Source organism: Callithrix jacchus, chromosome 1 (assembly GCF_049354715.1).
Source record: "Callithrix jacchus isolate 240 chromosome 1, calJac240_pri, whole genome shotgun sequence".
In the NCBI taxonomy this organism is placed as follows: Eukaryota; Metazoa; Chordata; class Mammalia; order Primates; family Cebidae; genus Callithrix; species Callithrix jacchus.
Window position 1 is genome coordinate 179,133,851 of NC_133502.1, and position 23,261 is coordinate 179,157,111.

A 23,261-nucleotide genomic window follows, 5' to 3' on the forward strand; every position below is an offset into this window, starting at 1 on the left:
CTGTAATCCCAGCTACTCGGGAGGCTGAGGCAGGAGAATCGCTGGAACCCGGGAGGCGGAGGTTGCAGTGAGCTGAGATCGCACCTCTGCATTCCAGTCTCGGTGACAGAGCAAGATTCTGCCCCCCCCGCAAAAAAACTATTGAAGGCCTTAAAGAGCTTTTGTGGATTACATCTGTTTATATTTATTGCATTAGAAATAAAAACTGGCCAGGCGCAGTGGCTCGTGCCTGTATTCCCAGCACTTTGGGAGGCAGATCATGAGGTCAGGAGTTCAAGATCAGCCTGGCCAACATGGTGAAACCCCATCTCTACCAAAAAAAAAATACAAAAATCAGACAGGTGTGGTGGCACACGCCTATAATCCCAGCTATTAGGGAGGCTGAGGCAGGAGACTTGCTTGAACCTGGGAGGCGGATGTTGAAGTGAGCTGAGACTGCCACTGTGCTCCAGCCTGGGCAACAGAGTGAGACTCCCACTCCAAGAAAAAAAAAAAAAAACCACCACCATTGATTAGCAATGTCTGCCATGAGTGCAGGAGGGAGAGTAACAGTGTGCTGGGATTGATGAATGATGCCTACTACAGATGCAGAAGCACTGGCGACAGTCTGGGTGGCCCCCTGTAGGTCTCAGCTAGCTGAGGCCCCTGGGGATTTGTATGCCAGCTGGTCCCTGTCCTTGCCGACTTCTTCCTCTGGGTTTCTTTTCCCGTAGGTGTTCATTGAGGATGTCAGCAGGGAATTTGTGGAGGAGTTCATCTGGCCAGCCATCCAGTCCAGTGCACTGTATGAGGACCGCTACCTCCTGGGCACCTCTCTCGCCAGGCCCTGCATTGCCCGCAAACAAGTGGAAATCGCTCAGCGAGAGGGGGCCAAGTATGTGTCCCACGGTGCCACAGGAAAGGTGAGGTACCTAGGAAGGGCCGGGCAGAGGGAGATGGAGGTGGAGGAGCATGGGAAGGAGATGAGCATCCCTCATCAGACAGACTTGGTGGAGGCGGCTGCTTGGTTTAGACCCCAGTAAGCGGGTAACAGCTTGCCCTGTGCTCCATGCACCATGGGGCCTGAAGCCCATTCTGTGTCCTCACCTGCACCCTTTGCTGTGTGAACGATGTCACCGCACTTGGCAGACTTGCTGCTGAGGCCTGGGAACACTGTCGCTGGCCAAGGTCACAGCATGAGTCCCCGAGGGACACACAGGAAAGTATTGGGAACCCCAAGTTGTCAGAGTGGGGTTCAAAGCCAAGCTCAGCTGCTGGCTCACCAGGTGTTCTCAGCTGGGGCCCTTCCCCGCTTCCTGAACCTGTTTCTTCTTTTGTAAGATGGGGGTCATGCCCTGTCTGTTTCCCAGGGCTGGGGTAACAAAATGTCTCACACTGGTGGCTTAGAACCTACAACTGTTCCACCTCGAGGTTCTGGAGGCCTGAGGTCTATAGTGCAGGCATGGGCAGGGCCACACAGCCTCTGAAGGCACTGGGAGGTCTCCCGGCTCAGGCTTCTCTCCAGCTTCCAGTGGCCTCTGGCATCCCTTAGCGTGCGGCCGCATCCCTCCCGCCCTCCCGTCCTCCCCTCCTCTGTCTTCTCGCCCTCCCACCCTCCTGTCTCCTCCTGCCCTCCCTCCCATCGTCCTGTCTTCCTGCACTCCTGCCCTCCCGTCCTCCCATCCTCCGTCTTCCCATGCGGTCTTCCCCGTGTCTTCGCTCCTTCTTCCCTCTGTTCACCTTCCCACTTGCCATGGGACCCCACTCTTGGATTAGGGCCCCACAATGACCTCATCTTAACTTGGTTACTTCTTTTTTTGAGACAAGAGCTCTGTGGCCCAGGCTGGAGTGCAGTGGCTTGATCTCAGCTGACTACAACCTCTGTCTCCCCAGTTCAAGCAATTCTCCTGCCGCAGCCTCCTGAGTAGCTGGGATTACAGGCACCTGCCACCACGCCCGGCTAATTGTTGTATTTTTAGTAGAGACAGAGTTTCACCATGTTGGCCAGGCTGGACTCAAACTCCTGATCTCAAATGATCCACCAGCCTCGGCCATTCAAAGTGCTGGGATTACAGGCGTGAGCCACCGCGCCTGGCCTTCACCTGGTCACTTCTGTCAAGACCACACAAGGCCACATTCAGAGGGCCTGGAGTTTGGACTTGAACCTGTCATGTTGCGGGGACACAAATCAACCCGTCCACACCCCTTCCCTCTGGGCCGTGTGTCCCAGTGCAGACTTCGGGGTCCCCATGGGGTGCAAGACAGGAAGCCCCCTGCGTGCTGCTCTTTGGAAGGCAGTCCTCAAGAAACCAGATTCCTTACACTGCTGGCAACTGTCAGCGATGTTTTTATAAAGACTTGAGTCTTGAGCACCTACAGCCAGGGGACACCACACTGAGCCAAGAGCCTGGTACAGGAATTGACTGTTTCCCAGCCCCACAGTCAGAAGGCTTGGAACCTCCCCAGTGACAGGAGCTCACTGCCTCGCCTGCCCCGGGCTGGTCAGGGTGCCAGGGTGCCAATGGTGGGAACAGGTCCTGGGACACACGCAGCTAAGATGATGATGGTGGAGACACGACGTGAGCAGACAGCCACCCACCAGGATGGCACCAGTCATGTCATTTCTTCACTGGAGCACTGGTTCAGCAGGCTTGCACTGGGTATCTGCTGGAAGTTGGACGCTTGCTGGCACGGGCGCAGTGCTGACTTTCTTGGCCTCATGAGATCCTATGTCCTAGCAATAGAAGAGCAGGTGGATGTGTGCTGAGGAAGGGGGTGTCTGTGCCAGGGAGCTGCAGGGGCAGCAGGCAGGGGCTGAGGACGAGTCTAGAGGAGTGAATAATGGTGTGGAAGCGTGTACCAGGCATAGAGAACAGCCTGTGCAAAGGCTGAGAGTGAAGAGGCCCTGAAGGACAGTCAGTCTGGGGTTCTGGAGTGGGAGCTATTGCCCTGGAGGAGGCAGTAGGGCCAGGACTGGGCGGAGGCCCTGCTGGGAGATTTGACTTCATCCTGAGGGCATTCAATGAGGGAGCAGAAGGGGGTCTCAGGTTGGATGGGGGTGGCCAGTGACTCCCCCGCGGGATGTTGGGGAAGAGGCTGCAGAAAGCTTCTCACACAGACTGCGGCCTTGGTTTTCCCTGTCACTCCAGCTGTGGGTAATGGGATGATGAAGACAGGAAACCAGGCAAGGAGGGTGGGGCGGGCCTGGGCCGTTGGGCAGGGTCATGTGTGTGCTGCCATCCATGCGAAGCTTGGGGCAGAGGAGGAGGGCACAGGAGGGAGAACACAGAGGTTCCAGATGTGGGATGGGGACCTGCATGGCTGTGCACACATCCTGGCTCTGCAGCTTCCATCTCGTGTGACTTTAACTCCTGAGTTTCAGCTTCCTTGTCTGCAAAATGGGAGTGAAAATAGAACCCAGGTCATGGGTGGTTAGGGACAAGTGGGAGCTGGTTCCAATCAAGAGCTTGGCATTGGCCTGGCACATATGCAAGAAGGAAGAGTCCTGATTGTGACATTACCAGACTGGTTCTGGGGGCGTAGGAAGCCCCATTGACAGCATATAGTGTGGGATGTATGCTCTATAGAAAAAAGCTCCCAGCCGGGCGCAGTGTCTCACCTCTGTAATCCCAGCACTTTGGGAGGCCAAGGCAGGCAGATCACGAGATCAGGAGTTGAAGACCAGCCTGACCAACATGGTGAAACCCCATCTCTACAAAAAATACAAAAATTAGCCAGGTATGGTGGCACATGCTTGTCATCCCAGCTACTTGGGAGGCTGAGGTAGGAGAATCTTTGAACCTGGAGGCAAGGTTGCAGTGAGCCAAGATCACGCCACTGCCCTCCAGCCTGGGAGACAGAGCAAGACTCTGTCTCAAAAAAAAAAATACAAGCCTGGGGCAGTGGATCAGAATTCTGGGAGGGGTCCTGCCCTGAGGTCTTTGTGTACCATTAAGGTTCAGTAGGGCCGCATTCAGGGCTGGTGAAGTGCATGGGTGGGTGTGTGGGTGAGTCTGCTCTGCCTCGGGTAGTTCCTGGGTTCAGGCCGAGACTCCCAACCCAGGTCAGCCCACATGTGGCCTGGAATAGCCGCCCGCAGCCATGTGCACCGCTCCATGCGGCCACCAGAGGGCGCCAGAGGCCTGAGTTTGAGGCCGTATCGGCCGGCGGAGGTGGGAGGAGGCGGCAGTACCACCGGGCCCCTCTGATCCCCATCCTGGCCCTGCAGGGCGTGGTTCTGTGAACGTCCCCCGACCCAGGTAATGCTGTGGCCACTCCGGATTGGGAGCGCCCCTGCATTCACACTCAAGGGCACCCGAGAGGGACGGACAATGGGAGCAGGTGCTACCTGGCACGGCCCTCTTTCCTGGGGTTGACAGGCAAGGCACACTTCTGTGCCTCAGTTCCCCTGACAGTACTCAGGAAGTCTCCAGCAGCCTCTGGAGAGAATTTCCGAGAACTGGAGGTGAGAGTGGGGATCCAGGAAGGCTGGTGGGGGGTGGGAATCCAAGGGCTTGGAGGTGCTGGTCCAGCTTTGAGGCATTTACCCCTGAGCACCTCCAACCCACGAGTATCCCACTGACCCAGTGGGTATCCACCCAGCACCACCCCAGGCACCATCATGGGATGGCCAGGCGGAAGCCCTCAGGTCTTTGGGCTCAGGGAAGGTGACAGGGAAATGGTGAGGGGAGCACACATTGGCCTGGGATTGCGGGGGAAGGGCATCCAGGCAGCAGGAACGGCCTGAGCCCAGCCTGGAGGCAGAGGCTGAGGCAGCCTCCCTCCCAGCACCTGCCAGACAGCACCTGGTGCAGAAACTGAGCCGCCCTCTCCTGTCCCATCCCCTGTGGCCAGCCCCACCCCTGCCCACCCAGAGAGTTGCTCAGAAGCTGGGTGGCCCTTGCGGGGCTCCTGTCTCCCCCGAATTTTAGAAGAAGGCCTGGAAATCTGATTCTGAGACTCTAGCAGGGGAGCAGGAGTTTTGTAAATGGCACCATCTGTGTGGCTGCCCCAGGGCAGATGGGAGACCCCGGCCCCCCCAGGCCCAGCGGCCCCGTGTTTACACACATATTTACACGTGTGCACAAATAGCATGCAGACACTTCGTGTGTGAGAGACGTTACTGTCCCCTTGTCCTGGGAAGCACCGGGAGCTGCCCTGGGGGTAGGGTCTTGTGGTGGCCTCCTTGGCACTTGCCTGAGACGAGGGCAGAGTTTGAACCAAGGAGGCGTTTGTTTGGCGTCTTCAAGGATCTCTGGCTCCTGAACAGATGGGGGTCCCCACAGCAGCGTCTGGAGGGGCCGAGCCTGGCTGGCTGGCGAGGCACAAGCCGCCTTTGTGTTGTGGAAACTTGAAGCTGTGGCGGGGGGAATAGCTGGCTGAGCAACTTCAGACCCGCCTTAGGTCTAAAACCAGGCTTCATTTTAGTTCCTCCAGGAACGGGCGGACCTACGGCCCGCAGGCAAATGTGACCGCCCCCACCTCAGCGTCCCCATCCGTAAGATGGGGGCTGACAGAACCTGCCTCCTGGGGCTGCTGGAGGGATTCAGTGAGTTCATTATGCTCCACCGCCTGAGTGAACTATTAGACCGAGCGTGTTTGCTGTGTGGCCCTGAGCAAGTGGCTGCGCCTCTCTGAGCTTCACTTTCCTCATCCATAAAACTGGGCTAAACAGGTCCTGGGGCCCTGGGGGCTGTCTGAGTGACAGCACAGAGTAGGTGCTCACTAAAGAGGCTGCGTGGACGGTGAGTGAGGTCAGCTAGGCCTGCACTACACACATGGCTCCCGGCTCTACAGAGAGTTGGTGCCGCCTGACTGGAGCCTGGAAAATAGCATGTAATTCCCGTGGCTGCCTGGCTGCGCCCATGCAGTTTTCACAGTAGGCGAAAGGCCCCTCTGTCATTTCCACAGCGCATACGTCTCCTCTGGGCCATGAGCCCGTGGGGAAGCAGGAGATGCAGGCAGCCATTTTCTCTCCGGGGACTGAGCGGGGCTGGCGGATGCCTGCGCTGACCCCAGCCACTTTCTCCTCCTCCTCCTCTCCTTGGCATCAGTGTGGACTGTGGTCCCAGCTGTGTCAGGGTTGTTCACAGCTCAGCGGGGTGTTAGGGTGTCTCCATTTGCCAGCAGAAGATGCAGGCAAGGCGACCTGCCCGAGTGGGTGGCTGTGGTGCTGGGAACCTGGGCCTGCCCCGTCTTCGTGCCCTTCAACTGGTCCATTTCCCTCTCTGGGAAAAAACCAGCAGAAACCTCCTCCCTGAAACCAACCATTGCAGAGATGGGGAAACTGAGGCTCAGAGAGGTGACAGGGTTCCCAAATGTATCGGTGTGGGGGAATCAGCACCCTGGTGCCCCAGCCCTGAAGTGAGCTGATTTGGGGCAGGGCAGGGACAGAAACATGGGAGCCTTGAGGAAGAGACGATAGTGTAGGCAGCTGGGGGGTGCAGGAACAGGGCCTGGCTTCCCAGGTCTTGGCAGCAGCTGGGCCTCCAGCCCCAAGGGGACAGACGTGTCCTGCACCCACCCACGTGACATGTGTGCCCTCCTATACTCTGCTGTGTCCCCAGACATGCACACCTCCCTCCTGCCACAGGCCCACACATACTCAAGCCACGCTGCAGGACCCCACATGTCCACACGCTCTGGCCAGCTCTGTCTCTGCCGCGAGCTGTTCTTGTCCCCACTTCTGCCTGCAGACTCCAGAACCCCACCCCGTGGCTCTGACGGTCCTCTGTTCTGCATTGCAGGGGAACGATCAGGTTCGGTTTGAGCTCACCTGCTATTCGCTGGCCCCCCAGATAAAGGTAGGATGTGGCTCTCCCCTTAGCGGGAGCACTGACAACCCTGGTGGGGAGGAGGGTGCAGGCTTCTGGGAGATTCCACAGGACAGGCAAGAGTGTGCTGCAGAATCTTCTCCATGGCAGGGGTGCCCTCCGGTGGAGGAGGGAGCCTGCTGGCTCCCTTCACCAGGGCCAGCTCCAGGCGCACACATTCTCCCACACCATTCATTTTTCCTGGAGGTGCTGTCCAGGGGCTGGGGCATGGGACAGACAGTCCCTGCTGCTCTTCAGCCACTTCCCTGGCATTCCCCAGCTGCGGGCAGGGGTGGTGCTGGGATGTGGTTGCTGCTCGGAGTCCTCCTAGCCCCGGTCAGAGCCCCCAGCTATGCCTGTGCCTGGCCCCGGCATCTCCGACCCTTTCCCAGAGTGGGAATCACCACAATCTCAGGACATCAACCACCCTGGCCTACAGCATGTCACCCAGGCAGGAGGGCACCTGTGGGTACTGCCCAGCCTGTTACAGCCATCCCCACCCCTCCAGCGTGACCCTGGACCTGGCCGGTGTCAGTGAGTGAATGAATGACTGTGTTCATTCCTTCACTTGCTCACTCATCTTCATCCAGTACCTACTGGGCACTGCTCAGCTCCCAGAGCACCTTGTGCAGGGTGCAGGCCAGGGCTGGGCAGTGGGAGTTTGATGCACACCGCCGTGGCAAGCTGCCCAGTTTGTTTTGGTTTTTTTTGAGACTCGCCCTGTCGCCAGGCTGGAGTGCAGTGGCGCAATGTCACTGTAACCTTTCAAGCGATTCTCCGGGCCTCAGCCTCCCGAGTAGCTGGGACTATAGGCATGTGCCATGCGCTACCACCCCCAGCTAATTTTTGTATTTTTAGTAGAGATGGGGTTTCACCATGTTGGTTGGGCTGGTCTCGAACTCTTGGCCTCAAGTGATCCACCCGCCTCGGCCTCCCTAAGTGCTGGGATCACCGGTATGAACCACCGTGCCCGACTCTAGTAGCCGTATTTAAAACAGCAAAACGAAACAAGTGACACCATTTTAATAACATGTTTTACCCAACCCCGTGTATCCAAAATATCATTCGTCATGTAATTAATGTAAAGAAATTAATGAGATGTTTACATTCTTTTTTTTTCCTGTGCGAGTCTTCAAAACCCAGAATGTGCCGGATGCGGGCACGTCTCGCCAGCTGGCTGCATTTCAGGTGCTCTGAATGGCCGCCCGTGGCTCGTGGCCGCCCGAGATTCATGGCCACCTGTGGGCAGTAGAGGCGGAGGCTGAGCTCTTTTGAGGTCACTTTGGGTCAAAGCCCTAGAAGAGTTTTTTTTTTTGAGACGGAGTTGTTACCCAGACTGGAGTGCAATGGCACGATCTCAGCTCACCACAACCTCCGCCTTCTGGGTTCAAGCAATTCTCCTGCCTCAGCCTCCCAAGTAGCTGGGACTACAGGCGCGCACCACCATGCCCAGCTAATTTTTGTATTTTTTAGTAGAGACGGGGTTTCACCTTGTTGACCAGGATGGTCTTGATCTCTTGACCTCGTGATCCACCCGCCTCGGCCTCCCAAAGTGCTGGGATTATAGGCGTGAGCCGCCGCGCCCAGCCTCCATTTGTTCTTCTAAGAGGAAGCTCTTCCCCCGTCCCTTTAACTAGCTGCAGCTGCTTGGGTTGTGTGGCCTGGAGGTGAGCCGTAAGGAGCTCTAATGATCTGCTTTGACCCCAAACGCCAGGCAGCAGAGTGGTGGGGACAGTAGCTGCTTGTGGACTTGCTGCCGGTGAGGCCACCACCACACAGGGCCCTCCCTCGGTTCCCACAGCAGCTTGGGGGTCAAGGGGCCAGTTAGTTTCCAGGCCTTTGAGAGGCCAGGCCCAGGCACTAGGATGGGCTGGGGCAGGGCCGTGCTGCTCCAGGAGCCGGGATGGGCTGTGGTCTTCCCAGGGCTGCTCATTGATTTTTGTGTTTATTTGTGTGAGACAAGTCTCACTCTGTCACCCAGGCTGGAGTGCAGTGGCACGATCTTGGCTTACTGCAACCTCTGCTTCCCAGGTTTAGGCCATTCTGCCTCAGCCTCCCGAGTAGCTGGGAGTACAGGCGCGTGCCACCACGCCCAGCTAATGTTTGTATTTTTAGTGGAGACAGGTTTCACTGTGTTGGTCAGGCTGGTCTCGATCTCCTGACCTCGTGATCCACCTGCCTCAGTCTTTCCCCAAAGTATTGGGATCACAGGCTTGAGTCACCTCGCCCAGCCCCAGAGCTGCTCATTGTACATCTCAGGGCTGCGGAAGTGGTGGGCCCCTTCCATCACCCTGCACCACCATCAGCCCAACAACCCACACACATGCCCCCGAGTCCTGCTCAGAGGCAGGGGCCTGGTGAACCCCAGGGCTGAGTGGGCTGCTCCTTTACGCAGCTCAGGCCGAGGGGCTCAAGTACAATGAGCTTGGTCCCTCAACCAGGCTCAGAGTCTTCCCCATTCCTTTCCCTTCCACACCCAGAGAAGTGGCAGGGGGTCGGGGGCAGCCTATGCCTCTCTGGGCCCCCGACTCCATGTGGGGCCAGGCCGGCGGCGTAGCTCTGTGGACTCTCCCTGGGTCATGGAGGTGGCCCTGTGGCTGAAGGCACCGGCCAGGACCCTGAGCCCTGGCTAGTTCAAACTCTCAGGTCTCCGCTGGGGAGACTGAGGCCCAGGAAACATGGACCCCCCTTCTCCCCCTGACACAGCCCCATTCTGTCATGGAGTGCAGGCTCTGTCCAGACGGCCCCGGTGTGGGGGTTCGTGTCCTCCCCTACTTTATGGGGCTCCCTGCCCACCCTCCGTGACAGCATCCTCTCTGGGGACATGCCAGAGACCCCCATGTGCCCCTCCCAGGAGAGGCCAGCACTGCAGCTTGTGGGCCAGGGGAAGGCTGCATCTCGGCGCTCCTGGTTCTCAGCCCTTGCCTTGTCCAGGTCATTGCTCCCTGTCCCTGTCCAGGTCATTGTCCCCTGTCCCTGTCCAGGTCATTGCTCCCTGTCCCTGTCCAGGTCATTGTCCCCTGTCCTTGTCCAGGTCATTGCTCCCTGTCCCTGTCCAGGTCATTGCTCCCTGTCCCTGTCCAGGTCATTGCTCCCTGGAGGATGCCTGAGTTCTACAACCGGTTCAAGGGCCGCAACGACCTGATGGAATACGCAAAGGTACAGCCGCATCTCCCCAGCACCCCCAGCCTTTGCCTACCGCCCCCCTCCCTGGGCACAGCCTTCTGGGGCTGTCTGAGCCAGTAGCCGGGCCAGGACTGATCCCATGTGCTGGGGGACTGAACTTCCAGCCCAGCTGCCTGCACACGTGGCCTCTGTCCCCTGGGCCGACCCCTCAGAGGTGTGGTCATCTGCCAGGCCCGTTGCCAGGGCGGAGCCTTTCTGAGGCCATTTCCCAGTCCACTGAGCCAGAGGACACAGGGCTCACTCTCCCTGGGAGGCGGAGGCCAGAGCCCTGCTTGCCACCTCCAAGGTGTGTGTGTGGTGAGTGGGGGTGGCCGGCTGGGGGATGTGATCAGGAGCTGTTCTCAGCACCCCAATTCCCTGATACTCATTGTCCCTAGTGCTTTCCTGGGAACAGGTAAGGCACTCCAAGGGACAGTCGCAGACAAAGCCTATTGTGCCACCAGCCCTTTTTTTTGAAGTACAAGTTGCAATAAAACATATTAGAAGTTTTGCATCAAGATCCTGAGCCGCTCCCCAGGGCACCTTTCTTTTTAGTGACTCAGTGGCAGCCCTTGACAAACAGCCTCAATCAATCAGGCCGGGGAAAAGCAACTCAGTGCACACACCAGAAAATTGCTCGCGTTTTTAAATAGCAGTCTCTGTGAGCTCTCGCTGCAGCCAAGGTGTCGCGTGGTAGGGGACGCGGCAGGGACGCAGCCCTGCCCCCGCCGCCAGCATCCCATTAAGACCTGGAGTGCTGGGAGGGAAGACCACCTCTGCCATCTGTTGTTTTATTATTAAGAGGGGAGTTTACAAGAGCAAGCCCATATGTTGCCAAACAAATTGTCAAATAGCAGAGCTATTAAGGGAGCTGGGTTGGTGAGGTTTCTCCCCTCGGCTCCTTGATAGAGAATATGAAGCGCGTTTCATCTTTAAGAATAATGAATTGGAGCCCACCTCAGGCCTCGAGTCCGGGATAGAGAAGGGCAGGGCTGACCCATACAACGCCCTTCCTTTCCATGAAGTCCCCAGACAAAAGCGGCCTCTGGTTTTTTAGCAGAGATGAGTCCCGGGAGTGCTGCTGGCCGTCCTTCTCAGGTTTTGGGGAGAAGGTACTGAGCTCAGCGTCCATCCCAGATAAGCTTTTGAGCAGGTAAACTTTCCCAGGGAAAGATGAATGTGGCCCCTTGGCCACCCACCCTCTCCTGGAGGTGGGTTTCATCAGAAATGATTGTGGGGAATCTGAGCATGTTCTAGAAGGAGGCAGAGGCTGTTTCTGCACCCAGGAACTGATCAGAATGACTGAGCAGGGTTGGGGCCTCCTTCAAAATTCCTATGGAGGAGACAAAAATCAATGGGGCTTTGAGAATCTCTGCTCTCAAGACCCGTAGGTAGCCAAGGCCAAAGGTGCCAGAGGACTCATAAAATACATGGCTTTGCTTCCCGTGCCATTCTCTCCCAGCCCATCGTCCAATGGAAAAACACTCAGAACCACCCCACCCTTGTCATTGTCACCACAATATAAAAATACTTTTTAGAGACAGTGTCTCACTCTGTCGCCCAGGCTGCAGTGCAGTGGCACAATCCTAGCTCACTGCAGCCTCCACCTCCTGGGCTCATCTGATCCTCCTGCCTCAGCCTCCCGAGTAGCTGGCACTATAAACATGCACTAGTACATCTGGCTCATTTTTGTTTTTTCTATTTTTTTTTTTTTTTTTGAGATGGAGTTTTGCTATTGTTACCCAGACTGGAGCGCAATGACATGATGTCGGCTCACCGCAACATCCACCTTCTGGGTTCAAGCAATTCTCCTGCCTCAGCCTCCCAGGTAGCTGGGACTACAGGCGCATACCACCATGCCCAGCTAATTTTTGTGTTTTTAGTAGAGACAGGGTTTCACCTTGTTGACCAGGATGGTCTCGATCTCTTGACCTTGTGATCCACCCACCTTGGCCTCCCAAAGTGCTGGGATTATAGGCGTGAGCCACCATGCCCAGCCTGTTTTTTCTATTTTTATTTATTTTTTTAGAGACAGGGTCTCACCATGTTGCCCAGGCTGGTCTTGAACTCCTGGACTCAAGTAATCCACCCTCCTTGGCCTCCCAAAGTACTGGAATTGCAGGTGTGAGCCACTGCACCCAGCTTTGGCTTTTATTTTTATTTGTTTCATTTTTGTTTTGTTTTGAGATGGAGTTTCCCTCTGCCACTAGGCTGGAGTGCAGTGGCGCAATCTCTGCTCACTGCAACCTTCGCCTCTGGGGTTTAAGTGATTCTCCTGCCTCAGCCTCCCGAGTAGCTGGGGCTACAGGTGCCTGCCACCATACCCAGCTAATTTTTTGTATTTTTAGTAGAGACAGGGTTTCACCATGTTGGCCAGGGTGATCTCTATCTCCTGACCTCGTGATCCACCCACTTCAGACTCCCAAAATGCCGAGATTTCAGGTGTGAGCCACCACGCCTGTGCTAATTTTTAATGGTTTTTTTTTTTTTTTTTTTTGGTAGAGACAGGGTCTTGCTATGCTGTCCTGCCTGGCTATCATTATTATTTTTATTTATTTATTTATTTATATTTTTATTTTTTAAAGACGGGGTTTCCCCATGTTGGTCAGGCTGTTCTTGAACTCCTGACCTCAGGTGATCCGCCCACCTTGGCCTCCAAAGTGCTTGGATTACAGGCGTGAGCCACCACGCCCGGCTATAATTATTATTTTTTAAGCTAGACTACAAGGTAGGTGCTAGAAACAGGATGGTCTCACGTTGTGTACGTATTGGAGATCGTTTTGTTTTCTCTCCTCAGTTACAATGAGTGTGTGGGAGGCACATCAGGACAGAGAGAACCCGGGAAACACAAATCTCTCTGGTCTCGGAATGATCGCTGTCACTGGCCCTTTATCCTTGCCCTGCTCCTGGAGGGAGGCTCTCTGAGAAGGGAGGCAAGGGTGTTTCCACACCTCCCCCCAAAAACAGGCTCCATGGAGGCTGGCCGGCTGTTTCTCTTAGCACCCAGCCGCTGAGCTGAGTGAGGAGCAAGGACGGAGTCCAGCAGGCCACTGGCACATCTCTGCTGGAGGTTCCAGCCTGGCCTTGTACAAGGTCTGGGTGCCCATGCCTGGCTAAGGCACAGGGCGAGAGTGTGGACTGAAGAGTCCTCGAATTCTAGAGTATATCCTGAGCTGGTTTTTGTTTTTTTGAATTTTGTCTTCATTTCTAATACGGTAACTTTTGTTTGTTTGTTTGAGATGGAGTCTCACTCTATCGCCCAGGCCGGAGTGCAGTGGCGCGGTCTTAGCTCCGCCTCCTGCGTTCAAACCATCCTCCTGCCTCAGCCTCCTGAGTAGCTGGGATTGCAGGCGCCTGCCACCACGCCCAGCAAATTTTTGTATTTTTAGTAGAGACGGGGTTTCACCAAGTTGGCTAGGATGGTCTTGATTTCCTCGTGATCTGCCTATCTAGGCCTCCCAGAGTGCAGGGATTACAGGCGTGCGCCACTGCGCCCGGCCTAATATGGTAACTGTTGATGAGATAACCTACATAACTTAGGCTGTAGCCCTGAAATGTCCTTAAAAAAAAACACTTAGGTTGTTTGGGGCCCTCTGTTATTTTTTCTTTTCTTTTTTGAGATGGAATCTCACTCTGCTGCCCAGGCTGGAAGGCAGTGGCACTATTTCTGCTCACTGCGACCTCTGCCTCCCAAGTTCCAGCGATTCTCCTGCTTCAGCCTCCTGAGTAGCTGGGGCTACAGGCATGTACCACCATACCTAACTAATTTTTGTATTTTTAGTAGAAGTAGGGTTTCTCCATGTTGGCCAGGCTGGTCTCAAACTCCTGACCTCAAGTGATCCACCCACCTTGGTCTCCCAAAGTGCTGGGATTAAAGGTGTGAGCCACCACACCCAGCCTTACAGCCTGTTTTAAAGTGAGTCTCCTGGCTTTCTAGAAAACCCCAAACCCAGAGGAAGCAGCCGCTCCCTGGAGGAGCCTCTAGAATCTCACGGTCTTGGGAATGAGCTTAAGTAGGGTGAACCCCATCAGGAGAGAGATGGGGGTGTGAGCCTCTCCTAGGCTGCAGTCCTCTCCACAGGTGGGGGCTGCCTGTGGTTCCCACGGGGACCCAGTGGGGCCAAGGAGCTGAAGGGGCTCAGAGGCAGAGCATCCACTCTTGCTGGCTCTGAAGGGCCACTGCACTCTGTGCCCAGTAAGCGTGGGGGCAAGGGAGCAGCGCCAGGTGTCCAAGTGCAGGCAGAGGCTGCAGTGCATGTGCTGGATTCCAGCTGGGTGTCAGCAAGTGTGGTGCAGGTCACCAGGGCAACCAGCCTCATCTTCCTCCTCCCCTCAAGGCTGAGTCAGGTGGGCCTTCCACGAGTAACCTGCAGCCTTTTTAGCCTGGACATCGGTGGGCAGAGGTGGGTGTCTTCCTGTAACAACAGAATGGACCATTTGGAAAGGAAAACAGCCAGAGCCGAGTCCCGTGGAGACGGGGGAGTCTGCCGGGTCTGCAGAATGAACCGCGCCCGGCTGGGGGAAGGGTGCTCCCGGAAGGTGCCGGCCGTGAGCTTTCAGCTCTCCCTGCCTCTCCCTGTGTCCTGCCTGTCCTTGGGTCCACAGGACACACCACATGGGAGCTGGTGCCAGGCACCCTGGTTCACTTCCTTGTCCGCAGTGGGAGAGGGTTCACACCAGCCCCAGATCTTGCAGGGGCGGCCTGGTGAGCTGGTGCTGGAAGACCTGGGCCACTTGCTCAGGGCTTCAGGGGTCCCTGAAGTGTAGACCCAAAGTCTTCTGGAAGGAAAGGTCAGCATCTCAGACACACGGTCCTGCAGTTTTTCTGGGGCATGTCCAGCAATAGGGTCCCCACAGGGAGGTGACCGACACTAGGAGGTAGCCGGGGTCTTGTCTGAATGGAGGCCAGAGTTTGGGGCTCTCTGAAGAAGCGGGGCCCTGGGACTGCCCTCACGTCTCCTTCCAGCCGCCTCACCCCTGCCCTGTGTTGTCTCTTTCCTCAGCAACATGGGATTCCTATCCCGGTCACGCCCAAGAATCCGTGGAGCATGGATGAGAACCTCATGCATATCAGGTGATGCCCACCCTCCACTCAGTCCTCCTGGGCTCATTCCAAAGGACAGCCATGTGCTGCCCTAGGACCTGCTGGTGACCGCCACCCCCGTGGTCCCTGCACCAGTATGTGCTGCTGACTCCCCACATCAGTGGTCCCTGCCCTTGGGGAGCCGAGAGGCTTTCAAGATGTGGAAGCACCCAGCTCATGCACTGCCCTCATTGCACTTTTGCTCAGTGTTATTGGGGAGATAGATCATAGGGAACTGACCTCATCAGGAGTATCAAAGAGGGCTTCTTGGAGGAGGTGGCATTCCAGGTTAAAACCTCAAGGATGGAGAAGAGGCCCAGATGGGGCACAGGGAAGAGTGTTTGAGACAGAGTCCCCCACATACACACACACCACCATGTGCAGAGCCCTGGAGCAGTCCCCAGAAGACTGAGGGTAAGGCCCCAGCTCTTCCTTACAACCTGCGGCTCCACAGGCGACTGGTGGGCCCAGAATGTTCCAGGCAGGTTGGCAGCAGATGCTCTGGCAGAGACTACAAGGCAGACCAGGCTTGTGGGCACAATGAGGTGTGTGTGTTGGGGGGTGGGGGTATGTCGTGCCCCTCCCCTGCTGACCCCATCTTTCCTCTCCCCTCCACAGCTACGAGGCCGGAATCCTGGAGAACCCCAAGGTAATCCCCTCACCCCCATCTCCCAGCCGGCCACCTTTGGTGGTGGCTGCTCCGTGCCGATGCTGTCTGATGTATTTGTAGCCTAATTTGAAATTTCACGGGGGCCGAGCCCTGCCTGTGTTCCCCAGCCCCCCGCCCCACCAGCCCTCCTCCATCCACCCTCTCCTAGGCTGCACTTGAAGACCTCCCCCGCCCTTCCTCTTCTAATTGCCGCTGGGATGAACAGGGGAAGGAAGTATCTCAGGGCAGCATAGAGAGTGTGATTGTGAGACAATAAAGAAGTAATTAGGCAGATGAGACACTTGGGGGAGGGCCCAGCCTGTGCCCACCAGCTCCCAGAGCTCCCAGGCTGTGCTGCTGGAGTCTTGGTTTGGGGGGGGGGGGCATGGCCAAGAGCCCCAGGCCCCATTTGTCCAGATCCGTGTTACGCACCCACCACCACTGGCCACCCTGATCCCATCCCAAGCCTCCCGGGTGGGATGGGCTGGGCCCTGAGCTCTTTTTGAAGTTTAGGGTTTCTCTCCCGGGGGTAGGGGACTTCTTTGTGTATTCCCCTGCCCATGGTGGGAGGTGGGGGAGGCAGGGCTGAATCTATCATGGGAAGAGAAAAATCTCTTTGTCCCTGGGGACTGTGTCTCTTTCCTGGGCCCAGCGCCACGCCCTGGGGAGGCTGGTTTGGGGGTGGGAAAGTGTGCCTGTTGAGGGGGTGCAGCTGGGCCCCCCTGGGGGGGAACCAAGAAGGCCAGCTGGAGGGGAGGGTGCCCTGGGAAGTTTGGCGAAATTGGGGAGCACCCTGCCTGGGATTCCCCAGGGCCCTGGCGTCTGTCGCTCTCACCACTGCCTCGGTGTTGGCTGTAATATGACATGGCAGTCACCACGTCTGGGGAGCAGGCCTGGGGTGGCATTGTCCTGGCTCAGCTTCCCAGGACGCTGGCTGGGAGCATCCTCATTTTATGGGTGAGGAGACTGAGGCCTGGTGTGGTGTGCCAGCTGCTCAGGCAAGGGAACGGCCTGGTGCCCTCCAGCTCTGTGGTTCCCCCACAGCCCCCTCCCTGTCCAAACCTGTCACTCAGGAGAGCCGGCACCCTTGCCCCCTGGGGGCTGATGGCCCCTGCATGTGGCTGCTGCCTGCTGGTCACAGGTTTTTCTAGTTCATGCTCTGCTGACCCCACAACACTCAGGCCAGCCACCCTAATTAGCCAGTCAGTCAGCTCCAAGGGGGGCGGGGAGGCTGGGCCTGCAGAGTGGCAGGGTGTCCTTGAAGGCCTGTGGGCCCCAAGCAAGTCGGGAAACCACTCCCGGCCATTCTCCAAGCAGCCTGGGCCTCTGCAAGCAGCCTTTGGGGGCGGAGAGGAGACCCCCCAGAATAGAGGACCTCAGGATTGAGAGAGCAGAGCAAGGCCAGAGGGAAATCACCCGTCTGATGGTGCAGGAGGGTCCTTGGCCCTCAGGCCTGGAGCACATTACTGTGCTACTATGGCCGGCCCTGTCCCCTCCTGGGCCTCCCGTCTCATCAGGGCATTGGATGGAGAAGTCAGCGCTAAAGAGAATCTGGATTAAGGATCCTGCTACCTCACCCACACTTGGGTCTCAGAGACAGGAAGCCAAGCCTAAACCCCAACTTTCTTCCTTATTGCTGTGCGCCTTGGGCAAGTTACCCAGCCTCTCTGAGCCTCCAGTACCCCTCTCCCAAACTGGAAAAACACAGCACCTCCCTCCTGGAGTATCTAAAGCGCTTGGCCTGGCACAGGGCAAGCCCTCAGTGATGGAGCTGGGGTCCCAAGCTCCCTTCTCACGGGTGGAAGGGTCCAAGGTCCTCTCAGCATCCCCTCTCAAGAAAGGCTGGGCTGGGCTGGGCTGAGCTGGGTGTGAGTCACGGGGAAACATCATTCCTGCTGAGAGGCCCGGGCACCCAGGCACCCGGAGTCCAGCCACTCTGGAAGAGAGTTTGCCACAGCCACGCAGACTCCCCGAGGGCTTCGTGCTGGGGGTGGGGCTCGACGCCAGGACACACCCTTGCATCCCTGGACGTGGCATCCCTGTCCCCCTTGGGATGAGCTCAGGGGGACAGAGCTTGGGGAACCCGTGCCCCTCCCCCTCTCCAAAAAATAGCCGGGAGACCTGCAGAAGGGAGGGCTTGAAGGCAGATGGCTGAGCCATTTTCTGCCTCCGTGAGGGCTGATTGAAGGGCAATGAGGCAGCTAATGCGAAGAAAGATAGAAATTTACTTGCTTTAACTTCATACGGCCCACAGTGAAAGAGTTCATTCAGTCGCCGGCCCGCCATGGCTGATGGGTGAATAAACCATTTTCAGCATCGATCATGCCTCTACATCATGGTTCAGTTCATGGGCCATTTGCTCCCAATTTCTCCTTCCCGGGCCCTGTTTCATGCTTTCTTTCGCCCTTTCCTCCTACCCCCCACCTGACTCCCTCTCCCTCTCTCTTTTTCTTCACTTTCTTCCCTCCTCCCCCCAACAGACGACATTGGAAGTGAGCCCTCCCGCTGGGAGGGATAAATAGATGGCATTGATACTCAGCAACAAACTATTTGTCATTTGAACTGGGCTTTTAGGAGGGAGAGTAAAAAGGCAGTCACTTCAGCCACCGAGGAATGCAAAGCAAATGTCATTTTATTTCTATTTAGTTATTTTATGTAATCGGCGCTGTCAGGTGCCCGCCGGACAGCTGCCTCCGACTTCCACTGCAGTCTGCGGAGACGGAGACCCCCGTCCTCCGGTCTCCCCATCCCTGCTCCTTCCAAATGTACGCTCTGTCAGCCTTCAGTTCCGTCTGGGGCTCTGTAGGGAAGTGTGGCGGGAGGGAAAGTGACAAGCAAGGCACTGAATAGAGTTGACAGTCCGGCCCAGCACGGATGGAGGTGAAAGAGCTGGGCTTGGCAGAAACGGGGCCCTCGCGCCGGCACCCTGGTAGGAGTGAAGCCCAGGTTTGGGGGAATCCCAGGCAGATGGTGATGGGGCTGTGGAGTTGTGCAGTCACCTTAAGATCCAGTCCAGTTCATTTCACCTTTTTGCTGAGGATGGGCCTTGGGACCTGTCTGTGCCCAGGGAATGTGCCAGTTGGCAGGGCCCGGTGGGCCAGCCCTGATGCCCGCCTGCGGCTGTGATGCTGGCTGGCTCCAGCCACAGGCCTCACCCTGTTCCTCAGCTGAGGTTACTACAGCGGCTGGGAACTGGTGTAAGGTGGCTGAAAGAGTCCCTACATCTAGCTTCAAAGCATGGTTTAGAGAAGCCACCTCTCAGCCTCGGCTTTCCCTATGGTCCATAGAGGCATTGGCTGGAGGGCCTTCAGGGCCCCTCCTACCTCCTGGAGTCTGTCTTTAGGGAAAGTTCTGGGTTCTTGTTCCCTCCCTACGAATGGGCACTGATGCAGGGATACAGTTGGCCCTGAGTCACATGGCACCTTAGAGGTGGGGGTGGAGGACCCACCGCAGTCCCTGTCTGAGCTGAGAAGAATCAGTTGTCCCGGTTGGCCCAGGACTAAGAGGTTTCTTAGGACAAAGGACTTTCAGTGCTAAAACCAGGGCGCTTGGTCACTCTAACGTAGAGCCACAGGCAAGTGACCACAGGTGAGTCTCTAGGGCACTTAGTTAGCCCCATCCTACGCAGGAGGAGGAGGAGGAGCCTGGGCCGAGCCTGTAATTCCATGAGCGAATTCCAGCTGCCCTCGCTACCTTCAGAGCACATTCCAGTTTGTTCCAGGCCTTCCCTGATTGCTTGTGTATTTTCACGTCCAGTTGTAAGATAGTCAAGGGCAGGTATCATTTTCCCCATTTTACAGTTGAGGAAACAGGCTGGAGGAGGCAAAACAGCTTCTCCAAGGCCCTGCAGCCTGAGACATGCGGAGCCTGGGCTTAACTCCAGCCAGGGTGCCCGTGCGAGGGCCCTGTTCCCGCCCAAGCCCAGCTCTCTCCTACCTCCACCCACACTAGGCCGGACTCTCAACTGTATTCAGTGCGTTGCTTGTCACTTTCTCTCCTGCCATACTTCCTAAGGGAGCCTCAGCCCAACGTGGAGGCTGAGAGTGCATGCATTTGGAAGGAGCAGGATGGGGAGACCAAGGACATCTCCTGGCATGGGTATGTCCCATCACTCTGAAATCCAATGTGTATTCGGTGAGGACCTCATGGGGCTCCTGTCCTGGGTGCCAGGGAACAAGTCCCACATGGTCTCTGCCTGCAGGGAACTCACAGTTGCAGCTCTAGTCCCTCCCGCCCAGCCTCGATTCCATGTATAGATAGGGTAAGGGCGCTGGACCTTCTTACCAAATGGGGCTGCTGAGAACTCACCCTGCAATTGGGAAGTGGCAGGTGAATGTCTGCAAAGGTTTTTTAAAGTAAAGATGACATTGCAGTTCCTAGATGTCAGCAGGTGAACAAGAGCCCCGGGGCCGGGTGCGGTGGCTCAAGCCTGTAATCCCAGCACTTTGGGAGGCCAAGGCGGGTGGATCACAAGGTCAGGAGATCGAGACCATCCTGGTCAACATGGTGAAACCCCATCTCTACTAAAAAATATACAAAAAATTAGCTGGGCATGGTGGCGCGTGCCTGTAATCCCAGCTACTCAGGAGGCTGAGGCAGGAGAATTGCCTGAACCCAGGAGGTGGAGGTTGCCGTGAGCCGAGATTGTGCCATTGCACTCCAGCCTGGGTAACAAGCACAAAACTCCGTCTCAAAAAAAAAAAAAAAGAGCCCCGGGCACAGGATGGCCATGGGAGGGACCTGAGCAGTCAGGCCCAAGAGTCCCCAGTTCCCACAGTGGTAAGTGTCCAGGCTGCAGCCTGGGGGAGCCAGGGCCTCTGAAGGTGGGAGGGAATTTTGAGAGTTCCAGGCAGCACGCAGCCCCTCCACCACCACCTCAGATGAGAGGCCCGTTTTCCAACACGCCCAAGAAGAAATATACATAAAGGTTGATGTGTTTTCAAATGGGTTTTTGCTTTGCTCTTCTCTTTTCTCCCTGTGAGTATTAACCTTGGGGACCCCAGGGACGGCTCGGCTTGCCGGAGCACCTGCTGGGTCACACGCAGTCATTAGCTTTGCGGTCAGTGCAGAATAAACCCCAATTCCCGAGCCGGCGAGAGCGTGCGTGCCTCTCCCGGGAAGCCCTGGGAACGCCGCCGCGCTCCTCCAAAGTCACACTTTTCCTGCCTGACTTGTTCCTCTCCTGCTATTCTACCTCCAGCTGTGGGGGCGTCAAAGAAAAAGATGAGATCAAGTTGAGGGGAAAAATTGTCTGATTTCTTGAGCCCTTTGTTTCCCAGGCCCCTGGCAAGCGGGGCTGGTTCTAGGCTGGGGGCGGGGGTGTCTGCTGGACCCCACAAGCTGGTGGGGAAGTGGACAAGGGAGAGGGGTGCAGATCCCTGCAGGGAGTGGGGTGCAGGGGTCCACGGACTGGCATGTCATCCTCCCACTTCTTTCTGTCTTTTGTCAGAACCAAGCGCCTCCAGGTCTCTACACAAAGACCCAGGACCCGGCCAAAGCCCCCAACACCCCTGACATTCTTGAGATCGAGTTCAAAAAAGGTATGTGCCACTTGTGGGGACTCGAAGGGGGTGGACTCTTGGGGCCCTGACCTCTTTCCCCTCCCAGCCTGGAAACCAAGGCCCTCTTTACCCACCACCCCCCTGCATCCTGGAAGCCAGAGTTGAGGCAGGGGCTTCAGGGGCTCCCCACAGCCCACTTCCCTAGACAGTACGAGCATGGATGCCCCTAGGCCTGGGAGGAGCATGCCCTCGGCTGCCCATTACGCAGGTTCGTGGGTACCAGGTCTGGAATGAGAGCACTCTAGCTCCTGAACAGACTCAGCTTTCCTGGGCCTCATTTTCCTCGCCTGTATCTGAGGATGAAAGAGTGCCTGCTGTTTTCTTGGAGTAGAATGAGGCCTGCGTGGGAGCATCCAGCCCCAGCCCCAGGCCCTGGCCCCAGAAGGTGCTTGGTAAACAGTGTTTGTGAGCTGGCCTCAGGGACCCCTGGACCCCAGATGGAAAGGCTTCCCCAGTCCTCACAGAGCTGCTCCAGGCCTCACCCTGCTGACCCCAGGTTCAAAGCTGCAGCTACTCTTGCTCCCCTCGGCAGTGAGGGCTGTCCTGATCACTCCCTCCTCCTTGCTGCTGTCAACCAGAAGCGTTTGCTGGCCTGGCTTGAGTGCCTGGGTATCTGAGATTGGGAGAAGGCATCTCTTGACCTGGAGGAAGGAGAGAGAAGCGAGGCATGCTTGTCCAGGCTTGGAGGGCTCAGAGGGCCTGACCGGGGCACCTTTTCAGGAGGTTGCAAAGATCAGGGAGGCTTCCTGGAGGAGGTGGTGCTGGGCATGAGCGAGGGCACCCCAGAACCAAGCAGGGGGCTGGCCTGCCTGTCCACAAAGTGCCTGCCCACACTAGAACTGGGATGAGAGGGAGAGAGGCATCTGGAGAGGATGATGGGGTGGGGAAGCACCAGGCTAGTGGGGAAGCAGAGCCACAGGCCCCACTCTCCCTTTGCTGGTGTGACCTTGACAGTCAGCTTCACCACGCTGGGCCTTGGGTGCATCATCTAAAAACGGGCCACGGAGATGATGATCACAGGTGCCCAGCGTGGTACACGGAATGGGGTCGTGGAGGCTGAGTACTTTAAGCCTTTCTGAGCCTTTCCCAAGAGCCTGGCTAGCCCAGCGAGCATCTTCCTCGCTCCCCTCCATCTGTCCCAACCCACTGGGGGCCAAAGAGGCCCCCGAAGGCAGCTGGATCCCCAGGCCTGTTTGCAGGCACAGAACCTCCCTTGAGAATCATCTCTGAGAAGATGGTGGGAGTGACCCCAGTAGCACTTCCTGGCTCCCTGCACGGGGCCCCCAGGAGCCCGGAGAGCCCCAAGGGTGGGAGGCGGGTGGCAGCCTGCAGAGGGTCCCGGGGACCAGCAGCCCTGCCCGATGAACAGGGCAGCTCCGAGGGCTGAGCTGGATAAGAAACGTGACCCATTGTCATGATTTGGGGACTGTCTGGAAGGAAAAAGAAAGATGGGAGGAACCCTCCCCTGGCTAGTGCCCATTCACTCTCTAGTTAATTTATTTGAAGTTTTAATCTAATTATTAACTATTTTAAAGGCTAAGAGGCTTTCTCCGGCAGCAGCACCAACAATGTCACCTCTTCTCCCGGGCAGGCCCCATCTAAGGCCCCAGCGAAGGCCGATAATAGGACCGGGGAGGGAGAGAAAGGGAAAGGGAGAGGCAGGGGGTGGTGAGAGGGGCTTAAGGTTCATTATTGGGCAGACTTACATTTAATAGCAATTTACAACCAAGTTATAAAACCCCTGGAAATGGGGGTTAAGAATGGCGAGGCTGACAGCGCCTTCAGCGAAGCCCCTCCGAGCGGCGCCTGGCTAATAAAGCCGCTATTGAGGCCTGATTGGCACCCGATGGCTCGCTCCATGGTAATGAGCCAGGCAGATGGGTGGGGGATTAGCCGCCAACTTTGAACAGCTTTTCTTTGTCACTGTTTCAGCTCTCTTGTTAGCCCCAATACATTTATTGCTCATTTCACACCGCTCGAGAAAGTGCCCCTTGCTATTCAGAGTCAACCCC

At 56.8% G+C, this 23,261-nt stretch overlaps 1 protein-coding gene across 3 annotated transcripts in view; it reads left to right on the forward strand.

Annotated features, from left to right (window-relative positions):
- The window catches only part of ASS1 (argininosuccinate synthase 1), a 65,446-nt gene that overhangs the window by 20,376 nt on the left and 21,809 nt on the right, over nucleotides 1-23,261 (forward strand). For 2 of the 3 annotated variants that reach the window (XM_009004213.4, XM_009004208.5), the window contains exons 5-10: nucleotides 714-902; nucleotides 6,726-6,782; nucleotides 9,876-9,950; nucleotides 14,960-15,030; nucleotides 15,658-15,688; nucleotides 21,138-21,228. In XM_009004213.4, the coding sequence (XP_009002461.1) occupies nucleotides 714-902; nucleotides 6,726-6,782; nucleotides 9,876-9,950; nucleotides 14,960-15,030; nucleotides 15,658-15,688; nucleotides 21,138-21,228 (514 nt within the window). The remainder of the gene's footprint in view (nucleotides 1-713; nucleotides 903-6,725; nucleotides 6,783-9,875; nucleotides 9,951-14,959; nucleotides 15,031-15,657; nucleotides 15,689-21,137; nucleotides 21,229-23,261) is intronic. The other variant, XM_054237105.2, reaches the window with a different exon arrangement.